This window comes from Neophocaena asiaeorientalis, unplaced genomic scaffold (assembly GCF_003031525.2).
Source record: "Neophocaena asiaeorientalis asiaeorientalis breed wild unplaced genomic scaffold, Neophocaena_asiaeorientalis_V1.1 scaffold256, whole genome shotgun sequence".
NCBI lineage: Eukaryota > Metazoa > Chordata > Mammalia > Artiodactyla > Phocoenidae > Neophocaena > Neophocaena asiaeorientalis.
Genome location: NW_020185324.1, coordinates 5,870,856 through 5,894,732, shown reverse-complemented (window position 1 = coordinate 5,894,732; position 23,877 = coordinate 5,870,856). Strand labels below are relative to the sequence as shown.

The 23,877-nt window shown below is 36.3% G+C and overlaps 1 protein-coding gene across 1 annotated transcript in view; it reads right to left on the bottom strand.

The window, feature by feature from the left end:
• Positions 1–23,877, bottom strand: part of RIC1 (RIC1 partner of RAB6A GEF complex) — a 135,755-nt gene that overhangs the window by 75,435 nt on the left and 36,443 nt on the right. Inside the window, exon 2 of the mRNA XM_024734276.1 lies at positions 20,940–21,047. Coding sequence (XP_024590044.1) covers positions 20,940–20,954 — 15 coding nt within the window. The 5' untranslated portion in view covers positions 20,955–21,047. The remainder of the gene's footprint in view (positions 1–20,939; positions 21,048–23,877) is intronic.

The window sequence follows — 23,877 nt, the reverse complement described above, 5'->3', positions numbered from 1 at the left end:
TCAATGATCTTTACCAAGTTTCTATGGCTTTGCATGTATATTAAATGCTATTTATTTCCAGATCTCAATGACATTCATCAGTGATAATTTCATGAACAGTCCTGCCTTTGAACAACTTTAAAAGTTTTGGTAAAAAAAAAAAAAAAAGTTTTGGTAGTAAAAACATGATCATCCTTAAAAAGTAGCATCTTTGTGTATCTATACCAAAACTGTTTTTATGCAGTGTTATGATGGCCCTTCTCTTCCTATCCCCAAAATACTGCAAAGAAGTATATTAACTACTGCTTACTCTGTGGGCAACAATACCAATACCTGCTTCGAGTATACATCCATAAACACACGCACACACCCCAAAACTAACTTTTCTAAGTTAATGAAAAGACAAAATAAAGAACTTCGAAGTTCTCTTTCCTGTTATCATCCCTATCTTAACAATATTTTTTTCTTTCTCCAAAGTATATTACTGAATTATGTGCCTTTAATTACAGAGGCCCAACAATCTGTAGGCAACTTATATGACAAGTCCCTTTCTTTTGTCTATCCATGAATTAGGGCCATAAGGTCATAAGGATAAAGGTATTGAGAGGATAAAAGAAAATCACTACTTAAATAGAGGATGGAAGAGAGAGACTTGTCTCTACTAATGCTACTTAGAAGAAAAAGAACTAGAAACAATAATGTAAAACGATATTAATAATGCAACAAATTATCAGAGAGGTATGAATATTAAAGTTTCACATCATTTATTTCAATTGCAAATCTAGTAACAGAGCTTTTAAAAAACCATGCAAACTACCTCACCTAATTCCACATTTTAAAAAGAAGAGATTGAATTCTACAGGTGGTGGTGGTAGTTGATATGGTTATCATTATTCTTATTATTATTAACTGCCTGTTTCTATTCTGCTTTGTTTGGGCATTTGGGAAGTTTTCACTTGCCACCCCAAATTAAATGTATTTTTAAATTACTTTATGACTGATGCATGACATATATATTACAAATAGTAAATTTCTGTAAACAGGAGTAATTTAAATCTAACCATGTCATGAGACAAATCAACTGCTATATATAACTAATGCTTAACCTGTAGGCAGCATCCCAATACTTTCCTCTACCAACCCAAATACTTTTTTGTACACGAATTCACCAGATACTTTAGAATTCCAAGTCATAGTGCATTTCTTCCTCAGCATATACCATTTTTACCATAAAGAATAGGACAGATTTATGCATCTGGCTCCAATGACTTGAATAATGGCATCACAGAGATTTCTGTTAATAACTTAAGAGAGAAGGATTTGATGATTTAGAGATGTATCTTCTATCCCAACATACTGTCATATCAGGTTTCAAATAAGGCTGATAACAGACTAGCATTTTTTAATTCTTTACACTGGTTTATAAATGATGTTCTGTTTTTAGCTTTATTGTTTTGTTATACATGTTCAAGTATATAAAATTACTCACCCCAAAGCATACTAAGATAATGATCTAACACTTTTGTATACACTTTCAGACTTTGTACATTCATACCTATGAATATATTTAAATGAAAAATAACAAAAATGGTTATAAATAACACATTCTCTCAAAGATAGGTGAAGAATATCTTTTGATACAAATAGTCTTCAAAAATTATTATATTATTACTAGTTCTATCACATTGTTTTATATCAGAATACTTAAAAAAAAAAAAAAGACTTCTGCTTCCAACGAAGATGGATTAAGCTGAAGTCAATTTGTGCTCCCATCTGAAACAGACAACCAAAAAGCAAACAAAATATATGAAACAATGGTTTTCAAAACACTGACAAGCAATGAAGGCTAGTGATCCCTGACAGATGGAAAACAACTGAGGTGAGTTCTATGATTGTTCCAGCTTACTCTCTTGAGTTTCCAGGTCACAGCACTGAGAAGGGGAATAGAGACAGAGCCTGGCAGACTCCCTGAGTTGAGAAGATGATGTTGAGAGTCCAGGAAGATCAAGGCACTAACAAAATTTATATGACAGAATACCAGAGACAAGAGAGCTGCATGGAGAAAGAATCAAAGAGCACCAATAAGCACATGCATGTGAGGATACTACCAAGGCAGAACAGAAACCAAAAGCATTAGTAAAGGGAACAGTGCATGGTGCTCCAACTGTCCTGAAAACAGTCCCTGTCCCACCAGCAAGACTGAGGAAACTCATAACACACAGGGCATTGATTAGAATGCTCAGGAAGGTAGTCCTCAGGTATGGCTGTGGTAAACTGACTTGTTTTTTGTGTTTTTTGGGTTTGTGTTTTTTTCTGCGTTACGCGGGCCTCTCACTGTTGTGGCCTGTCCCGTTGTGGAGCACAGGCTCCAGACGTGCAGGCTCAGCGGCCATGGCTCACGGGCCCAACCGCTCCGCGGCATGTGGGATCTTCCCGGACCGGGGCACGAACCCGTGTCCCCTGCATCGGCAGGCGGACTCTCAACCACTGCGCCACCAGGGAAGCCCTAAATTGACTTTTTAAACAAGAATAATAGCAATGTATGTTGGGGTCTTACCATATATAAAAATAAAACATGTATAATATATGTTCCTTCACCCCAACAGAATTAAACTAGAAATTGATGACAGAAGATTTCTGGAGAACTCTCAAATATTTTGAAACTAAATAATATGCTTGTAGGGCTTCCCTGGTGGCACAGTGGTTGAGAGTCCACCTGCTGATGCAGGGGACACGGGTTCGTGTCCCGGTCCGGGAAGATCCCACATGCCGTGGAGCGGCTGGGCCCGTGAGCCATGGCCACTGAGCCTGCGTGTCCGGAGCCTGTGCTCCGCAACGGGAGAGGCCACAATGGTGAGAGCCCTGCATACCGAAAAAAAAAAAAAATAATAATATGCTTGTAAATAATTCATGAATAAAAGAAGAAATCAAGACAAATTTAGAAAAATACAGGATACTAAAATTTGTGGGGTGTTATTACAGCAGTACTTAAGGGAAATTTTATAGCTTCAAATACCTGTATTAGAAAAAAAGAAAAATGCCAAATCGGTGACCTTGGGTTCTACTTTAAACAAGAAACAGATGAGCAAATGAAACCCAAAGTAAATAAATTTTAAAAAATAGAGGAAATAATACAGATCAGCATAGAAATCAGTGAAGTAGAAAATAAAAATAAAATCAATGAAATTAAAATCTGTTTTTTTTTTTTTAAAGATCATTAAAAATCGATATACTTCTAGTCATACCGTCCAGGAAAAAAAGAAAGAAAATAACCACTATCAGAAATGAGAGAGGTGACATCACTACATATTCTACAGATATTAAAAGAATAACAAGGGAGTACTGTGAATAACTTTATGACAGTAAATTTCCAGCTTGGATGAAATGGATGGGTTCCTTTAAAGACACAAACTATTAAAACTTACTGAAAAGAAAGAGGTACCCTACATAGGCTTATATCTACTAAAGAAATTGAAATTTCAATTAAAATCCTTTCCACAAAGCAGAACAAAACTCTAGGCCCACATGCTATCACTGGTGAATTCTATCAAATACTTAGAAAAGAGATATCAATTCGACACAAACTCTTCTAGAAAACCAACAAAGAGGGAACACTTTTGATCACATTTTATGAGGCCAGCATTACCCTCATACTAAAAGAAGACAAAGACATTATGAGGAAAAGAAACTATAAGCCAGTATCGCTTATTAACACAGATGTAAAATTTATAAATAGTTTTAGCAAATTAAATCTAACAATTTATTAATACATCATAAGTAAATGGGGTTTATCCAGGAATGCAGGGTTGGTTTAACATTCAAGAATCTATAAATGTAATTTACCATATTAACAAACTAAAAAAGAAAAATAGTCTGATAGTCTCAATAAATGCAGGAAAGACATTAGAAAAAGTCCAATATAACATTACTAATTAAAAATTTTCAGCAAATTAATGAGAGGGTTAACTTCCACAACTTGATAAAGGGGATTTACAAAATATCTATAACATGATTCTTCTTTTTTAAATATTTATTTATTTATTTATCTTTGGCTGCACTGGGTCTCTGTTGCTGTGCATGGGTTTTCTCTAGTTGCAGCGAGCGGAGGCTACTCTTCGTTGCGGTGTGCAGGCTTCTCCTTGCGGTGGCTTCTCTTGTTGAGGAGCATGGGCTCTAGGCACGCGGGCTTCAGTAGTTGTGGCACACGGGCTCAGTCGCTCTAGCTTGTGGGCTCCAGAGCGCAGGTTCAGTAGTTGTGGCGCACGGGCTCAGTTGCTCTGCAGCATGTGGGATCTTCCCGGGCCAGGGCTTGAACCCGTGCTCCCTGCATTGCCAGGTGGATTCTTAACCACTGTGCCACCAGGAAAGCCCCATAACATGATTCTTAATAGTAAAAGACTAAATGCTTTCCTCCTATTCAAAATTGTACTGGACAGTCTAACCAATAAAATCAGGCAAGAAAAAGAAATAAAAGGATCCAGATTGGAAAGGTAAAAAGTAAAACTGTTTTTTGACGTCTCTGTCTATACAAAAAATCTGGCAGAATCTACAAGAACGGTACTAGAATAACTGAGTTTAGCACGGTTGCAAGATACAAGATCAATAGAAAAATCAACTGCATTTCTATATACTACCAGTGAACAATCAGAAAATTAAAATACTGTTTTCAAAAACATCAAAAAATATAAAATACTTTGGGATAAACCTGGCAAAAGATGTGAAATACTTGTACACTGATAACAAAACATTGACAAAGTTAAAAATATCTAAATAAAGGAAGAGATATATGTTGTTCACAGGTCAGAAGATTCAATACTGCTAAGATGACAACTCCCCCCAAATGGATCCACATATCCAATGCAATGCCAGTCAAAATCTCAGCAGGTATTTTCATAGAAACCGACAAGCTGATGCTAAAATTCATACAGAAACAGAAGGTCCTAAAACACTGAAAACAACTTTGAAAACAAAGAACAAAGTTGAAAAAGTAACACACTGTGATTTCAAAAATTATTACAAAGCTAGAGTAATCAAAAGTAATACTATATTAATACAGACAAATATATCATGGAACTGAATAGAGAACACAGACAAAACCCCACATACATGTGGACAACAGATTTATGACACAGATGCAAAAGAAATGCAGTATAGAAAGGATAACCTTTTCAACAAACGGTGCTGGAACAACTGAATATCAATATGCAAACAATTAACTTAGATCCATATCCTGCACCATATATAAAAATTAATTCAACATATATCAGAGACCTAAATATAAAACCTAAATCATAAGACTTCTAGAAGAAAGCACAGGAAGAAGATAAGAGCCATTAAAAAATAAACTAATGAACCAGACATCATCAAAATTAAGTACTTCACGCATTCAAAAAAGTGTTAAGAGGATGAAAAGACAAGTAACATACTAGGAGAAATTCTTCGTAAAGCATATGTGTAATAAAGGACTTGAATCCAAAATACACTAAGAACTCTAGAAACTCAACAATAAGAAAGCAAAGAACCCAATAAATAAAATGGGCGAATGATCTGAAAAGACACTTTACCACAGAAAACACACATGGCAAATAAACAAATGAAAAGATGTTCAACATCATTAGTTATTAGAGAAATGTAAATTAAAACTATAATGGGATACCACCACACAGCCATTAGAATAGCTAAAATTAAAAAGGCACACCTTAGGTTGGCAAAGAGGAATGAGAACTCTTGTACCCTGCTGGTAGGAATGTAAAGTGGTACAACTACTTCGTAAAAAGTTTAGCGTGTCCTTAAAAAGTTAAACATAAGGGACCTACCTTACGATCTAGCTGTTCCATTCATGGCTATTTACCCAAGACAAAAGGAAATATATGCCCATATAAAGATTTGTACATGAATGTTCGTAGCACTTTTATTTAAAATAGCCCAAAACTATAAACAACTCAAATGCCCATCAACAGATAAATGGATAAACCAACTGTGTTATATTCAATAAGATACTCAGCATTAACTACTGATCCATGACAACATGCATGAATCTCAAAATAATTATGCTGAGTAAAAGAAATTAGAAAAATGTCATAGCACATATTGTATGATTCCATTTGTTTAAAACTCTAGTAATCTGTAGTGACAGAAAGCAAATCAATAACTGGTTTTAGAGGGAGGTGAATCATGGCAGGATGGAGGAATTACAAAAGGGTACAAGGAAACCTGTAATGGATCTGTTCACTATCTTGACTAGTTATGGTTTCAAAATGTATCTAATTGTACATTTCAAACATGTGCAATTTATTGTATATCAACTGTACTTCAATAAAGCTATTTAGAAAAGAGGAATGGAAGTGATGGTTCGACTTAGAAACTTCTGCTTCTTGAAAAGCTTCTACCATCACAAGAAAGGCCTTATCTAGCCTACTGGAAAATAAGAGGTCACAAAGAAAACCAGAACAGACAGCTACAGTCAACTATCAGATATGTAACTAAGGGGCTATCCAGCATCAGTGGAGCTGTCAAATGACTGTAGCCACATCAGTACTAGAGGTGAGATCAGGAGAACCATTTGACCAAACCCAGAGCAAATCACAGAATGAGAGTAAACAAATGGCTGTTTTGAGCCACCATTTTGAAGATAATGGTTAAGTGTAAAAAATAACAACCCTAACAAAAATAGTATAATTTAAGGAACTATAAATAGTATAATTTAAAGACACCAAGTTATGGAGACAAGAGCAAAATTCAAAGAGATCCAGGAGAATAGCAGAGTAATCACTTCCAAAACAGTGTCTGGTCACACCAAGATGGGAAAAAAAAAAAAGAGAGATGAATGGGTACTATTTAGAACACTGTACTCCTCTACAATTTGCTGTATTCCACTCTCTTATAATACTTTGCTTTCAGCTGTTATTTGGTGACTCAATACATTAACATGCTGGGAAGGGGAAAAAAATCACAATGAAACAACAGGAATTCTAAATTAAACTGATGTCTTTCCCTTATTCATAAATAAGTTATATTCTAATTCATGTCACAGTAACTCATGTTGTGGCAAAACAATCTACATTTCCATTTAGCTGGGTGTGAAAGAGACTATTAAGAGTAGCAATAAGAAATAGAGTTGGAATGGCAGGTTGAGGCCAGATCACAAGATGCTCTGAATACTAGGCTAAGGAGTTTGGAACACATTTTGAATGCAATGGGAAGCCACCAAAAGGTTTAAAGTAAGAATAATATAAGTGGGACTTCCTTGGTGGTCCAGTGGCTAAGACTCCAAGCTCCCAGTGCAGAGGGCCCGGGTTCGATCCCTGGTCAGGGAACTAGATTCCACATGCCTCAACTAAGAGTTCACATGCCTCAACTAAAGACCCCCGCATTGCTGCAACTAAAGATCCCACATGCTGCAACCAAGATCCCGCGTGCCGCAACTAAGACCCGGCACAGCCAAATAAATAAATAAATATTTTTAAAAAATAAGCTGTGATTCAGAAATAGCTATGCATAATTTAGATGCATTTCAAGTAGACAAAAAATGTAACTGAAAGTTCTGAGTTCTAGGCAATCTACAAAAGATACTAAAAGCCTGTGCTAAGGCAATGACAATGAGAATAAAGAGAAGAGGATGGCAGTAAACTAGAGACAGGACTTAGCAAAATACTGGTGATTGGATGGGAACACAGAACCAAGGGACTCCAGGTATTTTCCTATTATAAGCAAAGTCTCAATAAAAATACTTATGCATATGCCTCAATATGCTGGTGCTACTGTTTGCCAGATAGAGTCCTAGAAATGAGACAGTACTTCAAATTCATTTTAATGTTCCTTGCGCATGGATATACATCAATTGTCTAAAACTGAGGAAAACTGTAAGGATATTTATGGTCTGGTAACATGTCTACAAAAATGATATTCTACTTCTGATGCTCAGAGAATACACACTCCCAAAAGCTATGGGCCAATTCTTAAACTGGTAAAGGATTTTCTTTCTCACACCCCATTAAAAAACAGTGTCAGTGAAATTTCTTTCTAAGGTACAAGTTGATAAGGAGGTGACTGTAGTTCTGTTGATGATACAGTACTAGAATTTTTAATATAACTGACATGTCAGAGCATACAATGACTATACCTGGGAATCAGGGGGAAGGCCATAAGAAAATTAAATGGGGATGACTGCTTTGGCTTTGACTTAATGTGCAGAAAGAGAGTGATGCTGTATTGCTCTATATAGGTCATACAACTGTATATCCTTCTCACACAGTCGATCAATGATTTTTTTTGTAGAAGCAAATTTCAAAGCGTCTCCTAGATTCAGCTTTATTCCATAATAGCTAGTAAGATTAAACAACCATGCTAACAGAGAAAGGCAGCAAGGCAAAATTATTAAGACTTTCAAATTCTAGAACCAGCCTTCATGGGTTAGAATCCCATTATCAGTGATGTGATCTTAGGCACATAGTATTTATGTAATCTGGGGCAGGTGCTTTAACCTGTCTACCATAGTTAGCTCTACTATATGGTGGAAGCAATAAAATTACCTACCTTTAGAGGAGTGTTTGTTTTATGTATTCAGGTGTTCCTATATGGGTGCATACATGTTAACATATGATATCCTCTTCTTATATTAATCCTTTTATCATTGTATAGTGTCCTTTTCTGTCTTTCTTTATGGCCTTTGCTTTGAAGTCTATTTTGTCTGATATGAGTATTGCTACCCCCACTTTCCTGTCATGTCCATTTGCATGAAGTATCTTTTTCCATCCCCTCATTTTCAGTCTATGTGTTTCTTTTACCCTAAAGTGGGTCTCTTGTAGGCAGCATGCTATAGGTTCTTGTTTTGTTATCCAGTCTGCCACTCTCTGTCTTTTGATCATTTAGTCCATTGACATTTAAAGTAATTACTGATAAGTAGATATGTTTTTACTGCCATTTTAAACCTTGTTTTCCAGTTGATTTTGTATTTGTCTTTTGTTCCTTTCTTTTTGTTTTTCCTTTTGTGGTTTGACCGTTTTCTTTTGTATTATCCTTGAGTTCTTTTCTTTTTATTTTTTTGTAATCTATTGTGTGTTTTTGATTCGTGGTTACCTTGATTTTCAAATATGTTAACCCATTACTATATCTCCTTGCTTTAGACAGGTAGTCATATAAGTTCAAACACATTCTAAAAGATCTATATTTTCTTACTCCCCTCCCCTACATTTTGTGACTCTAATGTCCTATTTTACATCTTCATGTTATCCTCTTGCCATTCATTGTAATTATAATCACTTTCACAAAATTTTTTGATTTTTTAAAAAATCTATGTACTGGCTTCCTTAAGTGATCAAACAATCCCTTTATGTACTTGCCTTTCCTATTGTGATTTCTCTTTCTATAGTCTTGCTTCTTTTCTATTTACAAAAGACCTTTCAATATTTCTTTTAGGATAGGTTTAGTATTGCTGTATTCTTTTAGTTTTTGCTTGTCTGGGAAATTCTTTATCTCCTCTTCTACTCTAAATGATAATTTTGCTGGGTACAGTATCCTAGGTTGCAGATTTTTCCCTTTCATGACTTTGAATATATCTTGCCACTCCCTTCTGGCTTGCAAAGTTTCTGTAGAGAAATCAGCTGATAGCCTATGGGGGTTCCCTTGTAACTGATTGACTGTTTTTCTCTTGATGCCTTAAGAATCCTCCCTTTATCTTTAAATTCTGACATTTTAATTATAACATGTCTCAGTGTAGGTCTGTTTTAGTTCATTTTGTTTGCAACCCTCTGTGCTTCCTGTACCTAGGTATCTGTTTCCTTCTTTAGATTTGGAAAGTTTTCAGCCATAATTTCTTCAAATATACTTTCAATCCTCTTTTCTCTTTCTTCTCCTGGGATCCCTATTATGCGTAGATTGGAATGCTTAACATTACCCCATAGATCTCGTATGTTGCTTTCAATTTTTTTTTTCATTTGTCTTTCTGTCTGCTGTTCTGATTGGGTGATTTCTGTTATTCTATCATCCAGATCACTTATTCATTCTTCTGCCTTATTTAGTCCACTGTTCATTGCCTTTAACTCAGTTTTTATCTTGGCAATTGAACTGTCTAATTTTGACTGGCTCCTCTTTATAGTTTCTAGTTCCTTGCTACAGTGATCTGCATTTCTATCAATAATCTTTCTTAATTTCTTTCGCATTTTTATTACCTCCTTTTTCAACTCAGTGTTTGGTAGAATGGAGAGGTTTCTTTCATTTTGTGTTCTTTCAGGGGATTTCTCTTGTTCTTTTAATTGGGTGTAGTTCCTCCAATTTTTCATTTTACTCATATTTCTCTCTCTGAATTTAGGAGAAACAGTTATCTACTGTGGTCTTAAAGGGCTGTTTTTTATTTGGGAGCATCCCTGTGTAGCCTGTGTGAGTCCAGTGTTTTTGGTGCAAGGCCTGTATTTGGTATGGATGCCTGCCATGTTCTGGCCATTATCCCCTTGACAGAGGGGTTGTGTTGTGGTGACCAGAGCTTGCACTGGATGTTGGGCGGGGCCTCTTCTTTGCTCTGTGGTTGTCACAGCCCTGTTGGGAGCAGGGTCTGCTCCCCAGTTGTTGGAGTAGAAGCCCCCAGATCCAGTTCTAAGCTACAGTGTGAGGTAGGCAGGACTGGAATGCTCTCACTAGGAAAGGGGTCTCTGTGTATTTTTCTCCAGGAGCTGTCCACCAGGACGTGCAACTCCGTGATGTCACCTGCCACCCGGTGTGTGCGCCCACAAAGTACAATATTGCTGGCACTGTCTTCAAACCAGCCTCCGTTACAGGAGCATCAACAACAGACTCATACATTTCTCAGGGATGTGCATGCTCACAACACCACTGGTGCGAAAACCCACCAAAGTCACGCTCCTGCACCCACTATGGGAGTGCTGGTAATCTGCTCAGATGTCAGCCCTGCCTTTGCACGTGCACACCCACTCTGGTGGCGCTTGCACACTCCCAAAACTTGCTGGTGCACATTTCCAAAGTCCGCAGTGGCTGCAGCCATGCCCCGCTGGGAGCATGCTGACAATGAGGCTGCCATGGTGGGCCCACACCCTTCCCTTCGTGTGTTGACAATGGGGCTCCTATGGCAGACCTGCGCTCCATGCCAGTTGCATCCCAGACCACACTTCAGGCCCTTCAGGCTATCTCTGCATAGCCAAACCAAGTCCCCTCACCAGGTCTGTCCGCTGAAGCCCGAGTTTCAGCTTCCAGCCCCTGCACATACCGGCAGGCCTGCATGTCGGGCTGGAAAGTGCACCAATGTGCAAGGACCATCTATGCTGGTCTCCCTCTACCCTACCTGGCTATAAGCTGGCTCCTGTATTCGTCTCTGAAGCTCCCTATCTGTCCCAGTGGACCTCCCAGCTGGTGAAGGAGGTTCCCAGGGTGAGGAAACCTTTCTTCTTTCACAGGTCCCTCCCAGGGGTGCAGGTCCTGTCCTGATTCCTTTTTATTTCCCCTTTCATCCTAACCAGTTACGTGGGCATCTTTCTTGCAGCTTTGGTTGTATTAGATCTTCTGCCAGCTTTCAGTATGTATTCTGTGAGAACTACTCCACTTGTAGATGTATTATTGTATGTATCTGTGGGAGGAGGTGAGCTCCATGTCCTTCTATGCTGCCATCTTGACAGCTTGCCCCTTCTTGATAAAATCATTACTGAAAGGTAAGAGACTTGGAAGACAAATTCAGGAGGTCTGCAAATAATGAATTAAAGAAAGAAAACAGGTATGCTAACACATATATATGGAATTTAAGGGAAAAAAATGTCATGAAGAACGTAGGGTTAAGACAGGAATAAAGACACAGACTTACTAGAGAATGGTCTTGAGGATATGGGGAGGGGGAAGGGTAAGCTGTAACAAAGCAAGAGAGAGGCATGGACATATATACACTAACAAACGTAAGGTAGATAGCTAGTGGGAAGCAGCCGCATAACACAGGGAGATCAGCTCGGTGCTTTGTGACCGCCTGGAGGAGTGGGATAGGGAGTGTGGGAGGGAGGGAGACGCAAGAGGGAAGAGATATGGGAACATATGTATATGTATAACTGATTCACTTTGTTGTAAAGCAGAAACTAACACACCATTGTAAAGCAATTATACTCCAATAAAAGAAAAAAAGAAAGAAAACAGGACAAACCTTGTTCTATTTTTCTCTTATTTAGGAAAAAGAGAAAAAAAAATCCCTTGCTGCAGAAACAGACTGAAGTCTTCAGATTGAAATGCCTAAGACTCAGGTTTAATTTGGGTGGATTGGCCCGGGGTGGGAAGGAGGGAGGCAGGCAGAAGGAGACAATTTAATGGAAAAAAAAAAAGATATAATCTTGTAAGTAAAAATAACTTAATTTCAATCACAAAGAGAAAAAACTTTCAGAGAGAAAGAACAGGTTTCCTGAAAAGGGAAAAGACTCAGATTAACACTAGACTTCTCACTAATAACCCTAGAAACCAGAGGGCACTAGAACATTACCTCATAGCTAGGGGAAAAAAAAAGAATCTCAATCTAAGGATCCTGTACCTAGACAGGATATCCTTCACCATGCTTAAAGAACAGTACATTCAGATATTATTTAATATATGAATGCCCACTGTGTGCAGAAAATGCTCTTGGCATTGAAGCTATAGTGAAAATAACAAGCAAAAAGATATGGAACTAATATTCTGGGTTTGAAAAATGGACAGGGACTTCCCTGGTGGTGCAGTGGATAAAACTCCGCACTCCCAAAGCAGGGGGTCTGGGTTCAATCCCTGGTCAGGGAACTAAATCCCACACGCATGCCGCAACTAAGGGTTCACATGCCACAACTAAGGAGCCTGTGTGCCACAACTAAGGAGCCCGCGAGCCACAACTAAGACCCGGTGCAACCAAATAAATTAAAGAAAAAAAGAAAAACGGACAAACACAGGCAACCTACAGAAGAGGAACTGCAAAGGGCCAATAAATATAGGAAAAGATGCCAAACCTCAGTAGCAACAGAAATTAAATGGAAATTAAAATGACAAGACCATTTTTCACCAATCCAATGCAGGCACAATGTAGGTAAACAGGAATCTTAAGAACACACAGGAGTGACTCTGGAAACTGACAAAATTTTACGAAAAACTGATTTGGCAATATTCATTAAAAAGAATATACATATACACTTTGACCCAGCAATCCTACATAGGGAAAAGTGCCCTAAAGAAATAAATGCGCCAATACAAAAGGGTATATGTATAACGATGTTTACTGTAGCACTGTTTATAGTTGCCAAAGGTCCATTAAGAGAAGAATAGCAAAGAATATAAGAAACTTCCACACTATGGAATATTATACAAATACTAAAACTAATAAGTTGGAACTATATGTATTAATCTAGAAGGGTAGTCATAATATACTAAGTGAAAAAATCAAATTGCCGAGTAATGTGTAAATTAAGATGTTAATTTTGTGTGAAAATAATGAAAATTTCTATATTTATCTATTTAAATATCTACTCATCTGTAAGTTAGAATCCTATGCAAACATTCAAAATCAAGTTACAGAAAAATGTTGAAGTGAGACAATGTTCATGATATAACATGTCAAAAAAGCTGTACAGTAGCTTTCTATAAAGAAAAAATATGTTTTCAATAATCCTCTACCTATGAAAACTCACAGATTTATCAGATGTGCTCCTCATGAACAGGTGGCATTAACAGTCACTTATAGTAATATCACTTTGGATTTAAAAACAAACAGACTTCAATAGCCTTTCAAATTCTGTGTACTATTAAATGTAAGTGTATCTGCAAACAACCGTTAAAAAGGTATAGGAACGTAAGGAAAAATTAATGATTATCTGTGAGTAGTGAAGTTATTTATTTTTTCTTGTTTATCTCTACAATTCTCAGATTTTCTTCATCGAACATTTATCCCCCTTATTAAAAACTAAAACTTTAAAAAATCCAATCCTCAAAACTATAAAACTCCTAAAAGATAACATAACAGAAAATCTACATGACCTCGGTTTGGTGATGACTTTTAGATACAACACCAAAGGCACAATCGATGCAATAAACTGATAAGCTTGACATCATTAAAATTAAAAACTTCTGCTCTGCAAAAAATCTGTCAAAAGAATGAAAAGACAAGCCACAGACTGGCAGAAAATATTTGCAAAAGACATATCTGATAAAGGACTGTTACCCAAAATAACAAAAAACTCTTAAAATTCAAAAATAAGAAAACAAACAACCCAACTAAAAAATGGGCCAAAGACCTTAACAGGTACCTCACCAAAGATATATGGATGGCAAATAAGCATATGAAAAGATATTCCAGAGCATATGTCATGAGAAAAATGCAAACTAAAACAAGGAGATACCACTATACACCTATTAGAATGATCATAATCCAAAACACTGACAATACTGTCAAAGATGTGGAGTAACAGGAACTCTCATTCATTGCTGATGGGAATACAAAATGGTACAGCCACTCTGGAAGACAGTTTGGCAGTTTCTTACAAAACTAAACATAGTTTTACCATACAACCCAGCAAGCGCACCTCAGCGCATGAAAGGAGTTGAAAACATGTCCATACAAAAACCTGCACATAGATGTTTATACCAGCTTTATTCATAACTGCTAAAATTTGGAAGCAACCAAGATGTCCTTCAGTAGGTGAATGTATAAACTGTAATACATCCAATGATTTAATATTCATGCTAAAAAGTAATGAGCTATCAAGTCATGAAAAGACATGGAGGAACGTTAAATGCATACTACTAAGTGAAAGAAGCTAATCTGAAAAGGCTACATACTGTATGATTCCAATTATATGACATTCTAGAAAAGGCAAAACTATGAAGACAATAAAACAGATCAGTGGCTGCCAGGGGTTATGGGGTATGAAGGGATAAATAGGTAAAGCACAGAGGATTTCAGGGGCAGTGAAACTACTCTTTATATACTATAATGGTGGATACATGTCATTTATAAATTCATCCAAACCCACACAATGTACAACACCAAAAGTGCACCGTAATGCAAACTATGGGCTCTGGGTGATAATGATGGTGAATGTAGATTCACCAATTGTAACAAATATATCACTCTAGTGGAGGATAATGGGGGGAGGCTATGCATGTGTTCGGGCAGGGAGTAATGCAAGAAATCTCTATACCTTCCTCTCAATTTTGCTGTTAACTTAAAATTGCTCTAAAAAAGTCTATTTTTCATAAAGTCCATTTATGAACTTATAATTCATATAAGCTAAACCATTAATTCATGTTTTAAATTATACAGAGATGAATTAACTTAAATCACTTGAATCAGGTCAGCATTTACTTAGCCTATTTAACATAAACCAGACTACAACAGCTAAATTTATGTTCATCATGACATCTCCAGTTGTATGGAGATGTATCTTCTAGAAAAAGACTATAAGCAATAACCAAGTAAAATAAAAACTGGACTTTCAGTAGCCAAAAAGAGTAAATTGTTATCTTCTCTTACATATGTATTTTACCCACCCCCAACTTGAGAATAGAAATAATTCCTAACTTCTTTGTTTTCTTAATATTTAGTATATGCAAAGGTTAATAAATTATTGTGAAATTGTTTCTGTAGAGGCTGTTTCTAGTTATCTGGTAACTGGCTCTGGGGTAATTAGGAGTGGGGAATAGTGGCCCTAGTTAAAGAGCTCCATAAAGGATGTGGTTGAGGGTACAGGCTGTGAAGTGTTTGGTTTGCACATGAAAGGAACATTAGCAGGTAATCCTTTACTATCTCTAGAAATTGGCTAGCCCTGAGAGGGGCAGTCTCTCCAGGGCCAGCGTCAAAGCATCAAAATACAGAAAAACAACAACAAAAGATTACAGAGAGAAAACAATTTTCATAAATTTTACTGTTACAAAATTCTAAATATAATAGTGATGAAAATTTAGTACAATTTTTCTTTGTAATATATATCCACTAAAGAGAATGAAATTCTTTTTGTGGGGATATTTTTTGCTTAATTGAGGTTTAAAGTTAATGTTCCCCTGCCAACATAATACTCAATGGGGAAAAGCTGAAAGCCTTCCTGCTAAAATCTAGAACAAGACAAGGATGCCCACTATCACCACTTCTATTCAACATGATATTGGAAGTCCTAGCCAAAGCAATCAGACAAGAAAAGGAAATAAAAGGTATCCAAATTGGAAGGGAAGAGGTAAAATTGTCATAAGACACAGATGACAACATACTATATATCGAAAACCCTAAAAACTCCACACAAAAACTACTAGAACTGCTAAACGAATATCAGCAACGTAGCGGGATACAAGATTAACATACAGAAATCAGTTGCACCTCTTTACCCTACCAATGAAATATAAGAAAGTTAAAAAAAAAAATCCCTTTAAAACTACATCCATAAAACGAAATAAAATACTTAGGAATAAAACTGACCAAGGAGAGTTTATGTGCTGAGAATTATAAAACACTGATAAAGGAAACTGAAGATGACTCAAAGAAATTGAAAGACATTTCATGCTTTTGGACTGAAAAAATTAATATTGTTAAAATGGCCATACTACTCAAAGGAATCTACAGATTTAAGGCAATCCCTATCATAAAATTACCCATGACCTTTTTCACAGAACTAGAATAATCCTAAAATTTATATGGAACCATAAAAGACCCAGAAGTGTCAAAGCAATCCTGAGGAAAAATAACATAGCAGGAGGCATAACTCTCCCAGACTTCAGAAAATGCTACAAAGCTACAGTAACCAAAACAGCATGGCATGGTACTGGCACAAAAACAGACACATGGATAAATGGAACAGAGAGCCCAGAAATAAACCCACACTCAGTCAATCTTTGACAATGGAGGCAAGAAGTCGTCTCTTCTTCTTCTACTTCTTGCTGAAGAAGTCTCTTCAGCAAGTAGTGTTGGGAAAGCTCGACAGCTGCATGTAAATCAGTGAAGTTAGAACACACTCTCACACCACACACAAAAACAAACTCTAAGTGACTTAAAGACTTAAATATAAGACAGGACACCATAAAGCTCCCAGAAGAGAACATAGGCGAAACATTCTCTGACATAAACTGTAGCACTGTTTTCTTAGGTCAGTCTCCTAAGGCAATAGAAATAAAAACAAAAATTAAAAAACGAGACCTATTCAGACTTATAAGCTTTGGCACAGCAAAGGAAACCATGAACAAAATGAGAAGAAAACCTATGGAATGGGAGAAAATATTTGCAAATGATGTGACCAACAAGGGCTTAATTTCCAAAATATACAAACAGCTCATACAACTCAATAACAAAAAATCAAACAACCCAATCAAAAAATGGGCAGAAGACCTAAACAGACATTTCTCCAAAGAAGACATACAGATGGCCAACAGGCACATGAAAAGATGCTCCACATCGCTAATGATCAGAGAAATGCAAATCAAAACTACAGTGAGGGGCTTCCCTGGTGGCGCAGTGGTTGAGAGTCCGCCTGCCAATGAAGGGGACATGGGTTCGTGTAAAAAAAAAAAAAAACTACAGTGAGGTATCACCTCACACTGGCAGAATGGGCATTATCAAAAAGTCTACAAATATTAAATGCCGAAGAGGGTGTGGAGAAAAGGGAACTCTCCTATACTGTTGGTGGAAATGTAAACTGGTGCAGCCACTATGGAAAACAGAGTTACCATATGATCCAGCAAGCCCACTCCTGAGCATATGGTCTGGGAAAAAAGGAAAAGTCTAATTTGAAAAGATACATACACCCCAATGTTCAAAGCAGCACTATTTACAATCACCAAGACATGGAAGCAACCTAAGTGTCCATCAACAGATGAATGGATAAAGATGTTGTGTATATATATACGAAATACTACTCAGCCATAAAAAAGAATGAAATAATGCCCATTTGCAGCAACATGGATGGACCTAGAGATAATCATACTAAGTGAAGTAGGCAGACAGAAAGAGACAAATACCACATTATATCACTTACATGTGGAATCTAAAATATGATACAAATGAACTTATGTACAAAACAGAAACACAGACACAGAAAACAAACTTATGGTTACCAAACGGGGATGGGGGTGGAGGAGGGATAAATTAGGAGCTTGGCATTAGCCAATACAAACTACTATATATATATAAAAAAAACCAAGGTCCTACTGCACAGCACAGGAAACTATATTCAATATCTTGTAACAAACCATAATGGAAAATAATATGAAAAATAAATAAATAAATATAAATATATATGTATGTATATAACTGAATCACTTTGCTGTACACCAGAAACACAACATTGCAAACCAACTACATTTCAATTAAAAATAAAGTTAGTGTTCCCACGATCAAAATCAATTGCAAAGTTTCCTCTTAATGCTAGTCTGTAATGTGATTTTACGTATTTATATGTGAAAATGTGTTTTCAAACCAGTACTGCCAAATACTGATCAACCCATGAGCATATGATTTTAATTGAATACATTCATCACTTGGTAGGCCATTATGAAGTCTACTAGATTTCTTCTATGTTTGCCTATTAACATGTCATTACACTGTAATCACTTCCAACTGAAGGTTAGGTGGAAGCACTCCTCATTTGCACAATTAATGGATTATGAATATGGAAATTTCTTTTGCAACTGCATCAAGATCCAAAAATTACTACTTGAACTGTGGTTTGACCTTAGAAAAAATATCTATTGCTAATTTTTCTTGGAAATAGACATCTTACTTCTTGTTAACTTTTGACAGCAGTGGAAATATAAAAAGCAGCCTGACTTTACTTGTAATTCAAACATTAGCTGTCATCAAAATGGCTTAACCACATATAAGTTTCACATATAAGCGCTGTTTTGCTTTATAGTTTTAAATTCATTAGGAAACATTATCAAGTCTGCAGCAAAGCTATTTTCCAAAGCCATTCAATGCCCCACAGGCGATTAAGAGTGGTTCCTCAAGTTCAAAAAATTTCAACCTCACACATGAGCTCAAAATATTCACAATAAATGTTTACCACTAACTGCTAAGCCATCAAAAGACTGTGGTCTTGGGCAAGTCAGGATATTCAGCTTCTATTTCTGACAAAAATTTAAAATAACCATCAGTTTTAAATGTTTACATATTCACAAGCTTTGTAAATTTGTCCAACTGAAGCCTTTTTCTGCTCCATGTTTTTACCACCATCAATCAAGACACCTTAGTGGATTCTACTTCAGGTTGTATTGAATTAGTGTTTTCTCAACTTTGAAAATTTTTTTCACCTGAAGTTGTCCCACACATGCTATTCATGGGGAGTAATTCTTAGTCATTTCACATTCTGTCTTGATATTCAAATAAACTGAGCTGTATTAACATTTGTCAATTCATCATAAGAACCAAGCAAACTTACTTTGATTGCACCTTCATTTTAGTTTTTTATTTTTGTGAAAAAATTCTGTGTGATGAGATAATCTATTTTAAATTTTCTGATTTTTCCTGACTACTAATTTCAGTGAGCTGGGAATACTGTGATGAGTACGTAGCTGGGTAATTTCAACTTATACTGTATTCTTCTGGCATCACTATAGTGTCATTCCATAATAAACACAATATTTTGCCATCTAATTCGGTAATAAAATAATACACATGTGCTTTGAAAGCATGAAATTCAAAATCTATTTTTCTCTTTTTATTCCTTTGACGTGATCAGTATACACTAGTAATAAAAATAATATGACATGTCACAATATAGCAATATGCGTGGCACTTGAAACAATGAATTTATAAATGCTTTATTATAATTTATACTGCACTGAGCAGAAGAGTGAAGAGATAAAGCACCATGTATGGTCACTGTCAGGATTACTCAACTCAGCTGTTGTCCCTTGAAAGCGGCCAGACAACATGTAAAGAAATCAGCATTTTCATACTCAAAAACAACATTACTGATGGACAAAATTTTAATTTCATATAATTTTCACCTGTCAAAAATACTATTCCTCTTTGATTTTTTCAATAATTTAAATACATAAAACTATTCTTAGTTCATGGTCCACACACCAACAGGAAGCAGAGTAAATTTGGTACATGGTTGGTAGTTTGCAAACCCTTGCTGCAGGAAGTGAGGAACTACTCAATATTTTTTATTTTATGGAGCCACTTTCAGATGATTAACCCAGTCAGCATTATATAGCATGAACAGGAAAAGGACCAAAAGCAGAGAGATAAATCAGTGTAGTACTTGACAGTAAATGGAATCTAAGTACCTAATTCTAAAGTCCTTCTCTCCAATATACACTACCTGTGTAACTTTGGATAAAACTTACTTTCTCAAACCCTCAATACACTAATCTACTACGAAGGACAACTGTATCTACTTCGAAGTATCGAGCTTAGAAGAGATGATACACCTAACACGGTTATAATAGTTACATGGAATAATAGTTACATGCTGTCAAATAATAATAGTTACATGCTCTCAATAAATGTATTATTGCTAATTCAAATTAGGTGATGATGACAGCCCAAGAGCTGACAATGAAAAGGTAAAATTAACCAGACCTAAGCACATTAATGGAATAGAGGAGAAATGCAGAAATAAACCCAAATGGATATGAGAATGTAGTATGACATAAACACAAAGTTTATCATTTTTATGAGACATCCTCGGGAACAGAGGGCAGGATTTATAATATAAATTTGGGAATACCATGTAAATACAGATGAAAGCTTAAAAAATCTAGATTAGACTTCAAGGACAAAACAGCAAAGTGAGAGGAATAAAAAGAAAAGGATATAGGCACCGTTTAGGGATCGGAGGAAGTAGAAGAATCAAGAAAGACAATACAGTAGGAGTAACCGGAATAGAAGAATCGGTACAGCAATTCCTATCACAGATGGTAAATACTAATGGGTGTGAAAAAGTGAAAGGATCTCATCTAAGAGAATTAAATTTAAATGCAATGTAATGATTTCATAAGAAAACAGCATTAAAGCTGAAAAATGTACTTACTGACACAGCTATCATGGTACTATCTGGCCTCCATTCAGCTTGCTTGTAGGATCCAAACTGAGAAGATGATTTCGCAGGTTCCTTGTAGGTTACGATTAATACACTAGGCTGGAAGAAAACAGTTTTATTTTATTAATATCTCATAAAAAGTAAAAAATCTAAGATAACATCATCGAGTACACTCTGACAGTATTTTAATAATTCTAGAAGTATAATAAAAGATAACATAATCCAGTATTAAATGAGTTTAAACAGTCCAAGCAAATCAGCTAAAAAGAACCATAAAGAAAGACAATCTGAATAAGCCTATATCCATTGAAGAAATTGAATTGATAATTAATAATCTTCAAAAACAGAAAGGACCAGGCCCAGATGGGTTCACTGGTGGATTCTACCAAACATTTAAGGAAGCAATCATACAAATTTTCTACAATCTCTTCCACAAGATAAGAGCAGAGAATACTAACTCCTTCTATGAGGCCAGTTATTACCCTAATACTAAAACCAGAAAAGACATTATTAGAAAATAAAATGACAAACCAAGAGCTCTCAAGCACATAGATGCAAAAATTCTGAATATTAGCAAATCAAATCCAACAATGTATAAAAAGAATCATATACTATAATCAAGTGGGATTTATTACAGATCTGCAGGATTGGTTCAACATTTGAAAATTAATATAATCCACTATCATATCAACAGACTAAAGGAAAAAAAAATCACATGATCTTATAAATAGATGCAGAGAAAGAATCTGACAAAATCCAACACCCATTCATGACAAAAACTCTCAGCAAACTAGAAACAGAGGGGAACTTCTTCAACCTGACAAAGAACATCTACAAAAACCTATAGCTAACGACATACTCACTGGAAGAAACTAGCTTTCCTGATAAGATCAGGAACAAAGTAAGGATACTCCCTCTTACCCTTCCTTTCCAAAATCATACTGGGAGAACACAAGAAAAGGAAATGAAAGATATACAGATTGAGAAGAAAGAAATACAACTTATTCTTAGATGACATGACTACCCATATAGAAAATCAGAAAGAATGAACAATAACAAAAAAACTTGTGGAAATAATAAGTGACTATGGCAAGGTTGCAGGATACAATGTTATTATATACAAGTCAACTGCTTTCCTATATACTAGCAATGAACAAGTGGAATTTTCAACAAAAAATATTTAGATATAAATTCAAAGTATGTGTAGGATCTATGTGAGGAAAACTACAAAGTTTCAATGAACAAAATAAAATAAGAAAAAATAAATGGAGAGATATTCCAAATTCATGGATTAAAAAGCCCAGTATTGGGCTTCCCTGGTGGCGCAGTGGTTGAGAGTCCGCCTGCCGTTGCAGGGGACACGGGTTCGTGCCCCGGTCTGGGAGGATCCCACATGCCACGGAGCGGCTGGGCCCGTGAGCCATGGCCGCTGGGCCTGCGCGTCCGGAGCCTGTGCTCCGCAACGGGAGAGGCCACAACAGTGAGAGGCCCGCGTAACGCAAAAAAAAAAACTTAATTAAAAAAAAAAAAAAAAAAAGCCCAGTATTGTCAAGATGTTCAGTTCTTCCCAATTTGATCTAAAGATTCAACACAATCCCAATCAAAATCACAGCAAGTTATTTTATAGATATTGACAAACTGGTTCTAAGGTTTACACGGAGAGGCAAAAGACCGAGAACGACCAACACAATATTGAAGGAAATGAACTAAGTTGAAAGACTGACACCACCCAACTTCAAGACTTACTATAAAGATACAGTCATGAAGAGAGTGTGGTATTGGCAAAAGAATAGAAAACAGATCAATGAAAGAACAGCCCAGAAACAGACACACATAAATAGTCAACTGACCTTTGACAAAGAAGCAAAGGCAACACAATGGAGAACAGACAGTTTTCAACAAATGATGCTGGAACAACTGGACATCCACTTTCTGGCACTACAAGAAGCTCCCCAAGGTCATCTTGTACTCTGTCTGTCCTTGCTCTAAAATCAGCCATTTTTTCAGGGATTCCTGACTCTTTTATTAAAGATAGTATTTAGAAAAGAAGACCTGAAAACAAGATGCTTACTGCTAGTGGGGTGTCATTACTTGTAGGTCCTCTCAGCAAACACAGTAGGAAGTATATGAACCTATACTAACCCACATATACACACGTATCTCTACATATTTCTTTCAATATATGCATATATTTATAAACAAAAATATATGTGACTATAACCAAGCACAATGTGGTTCTTTCTAGCCATCTCCCTTTCTTATTTGGAACTTTCTTCAGACAGTGAGAACCTGGCTATCATTTCATACAACTAATTTAGTTCTTTGTTCAACCTTACCATATGTGTATAGTATTTTGGAATTGCTAACTATACCCCTATAAAAAAACAAATTTACCAAATACAATACAGTTTTTTTGGATAACTTCTTCTACTTTAGCCTTAGAATAACAAGTTACAATGCCATTTTCCAAAGTTACAGAGGTCATCCCCTTAGAAGCTTTTTTTAATCTCTGAAAGTGAAATACAAAAGTTTCTAAGAAGCTAACAAAGCTCCAAACACATTAAAACTGCTAGGCATTAGTTGTCTGTACTTCAAATATCAATTAAAGGTTAAAAAATACCCTGAGGGCAGTGACATTAGCAAAATGTCAGAGTAAAAAGTCCTAGATTCTCTTCCCCACCACCCCCCACGACAATTCGCAGACAAATCCCCTTTTGTGAGAAATACAGAAATGAATTGAAAAGCACCTGAATGCTGGATGAATGAGAGATCACACTCATCAAAGCTGGTAGGGAAATTCACGACACCTTCTCACCAGAATTCCTACCACCAACATAGTGCCATACAATCAGGATGAAACCCTCCAACTCCCAGCTAATCCCTACAAAGGAAAAGGGGTGGTCTGTGTGTCAGATGCCCCAACCTTTCC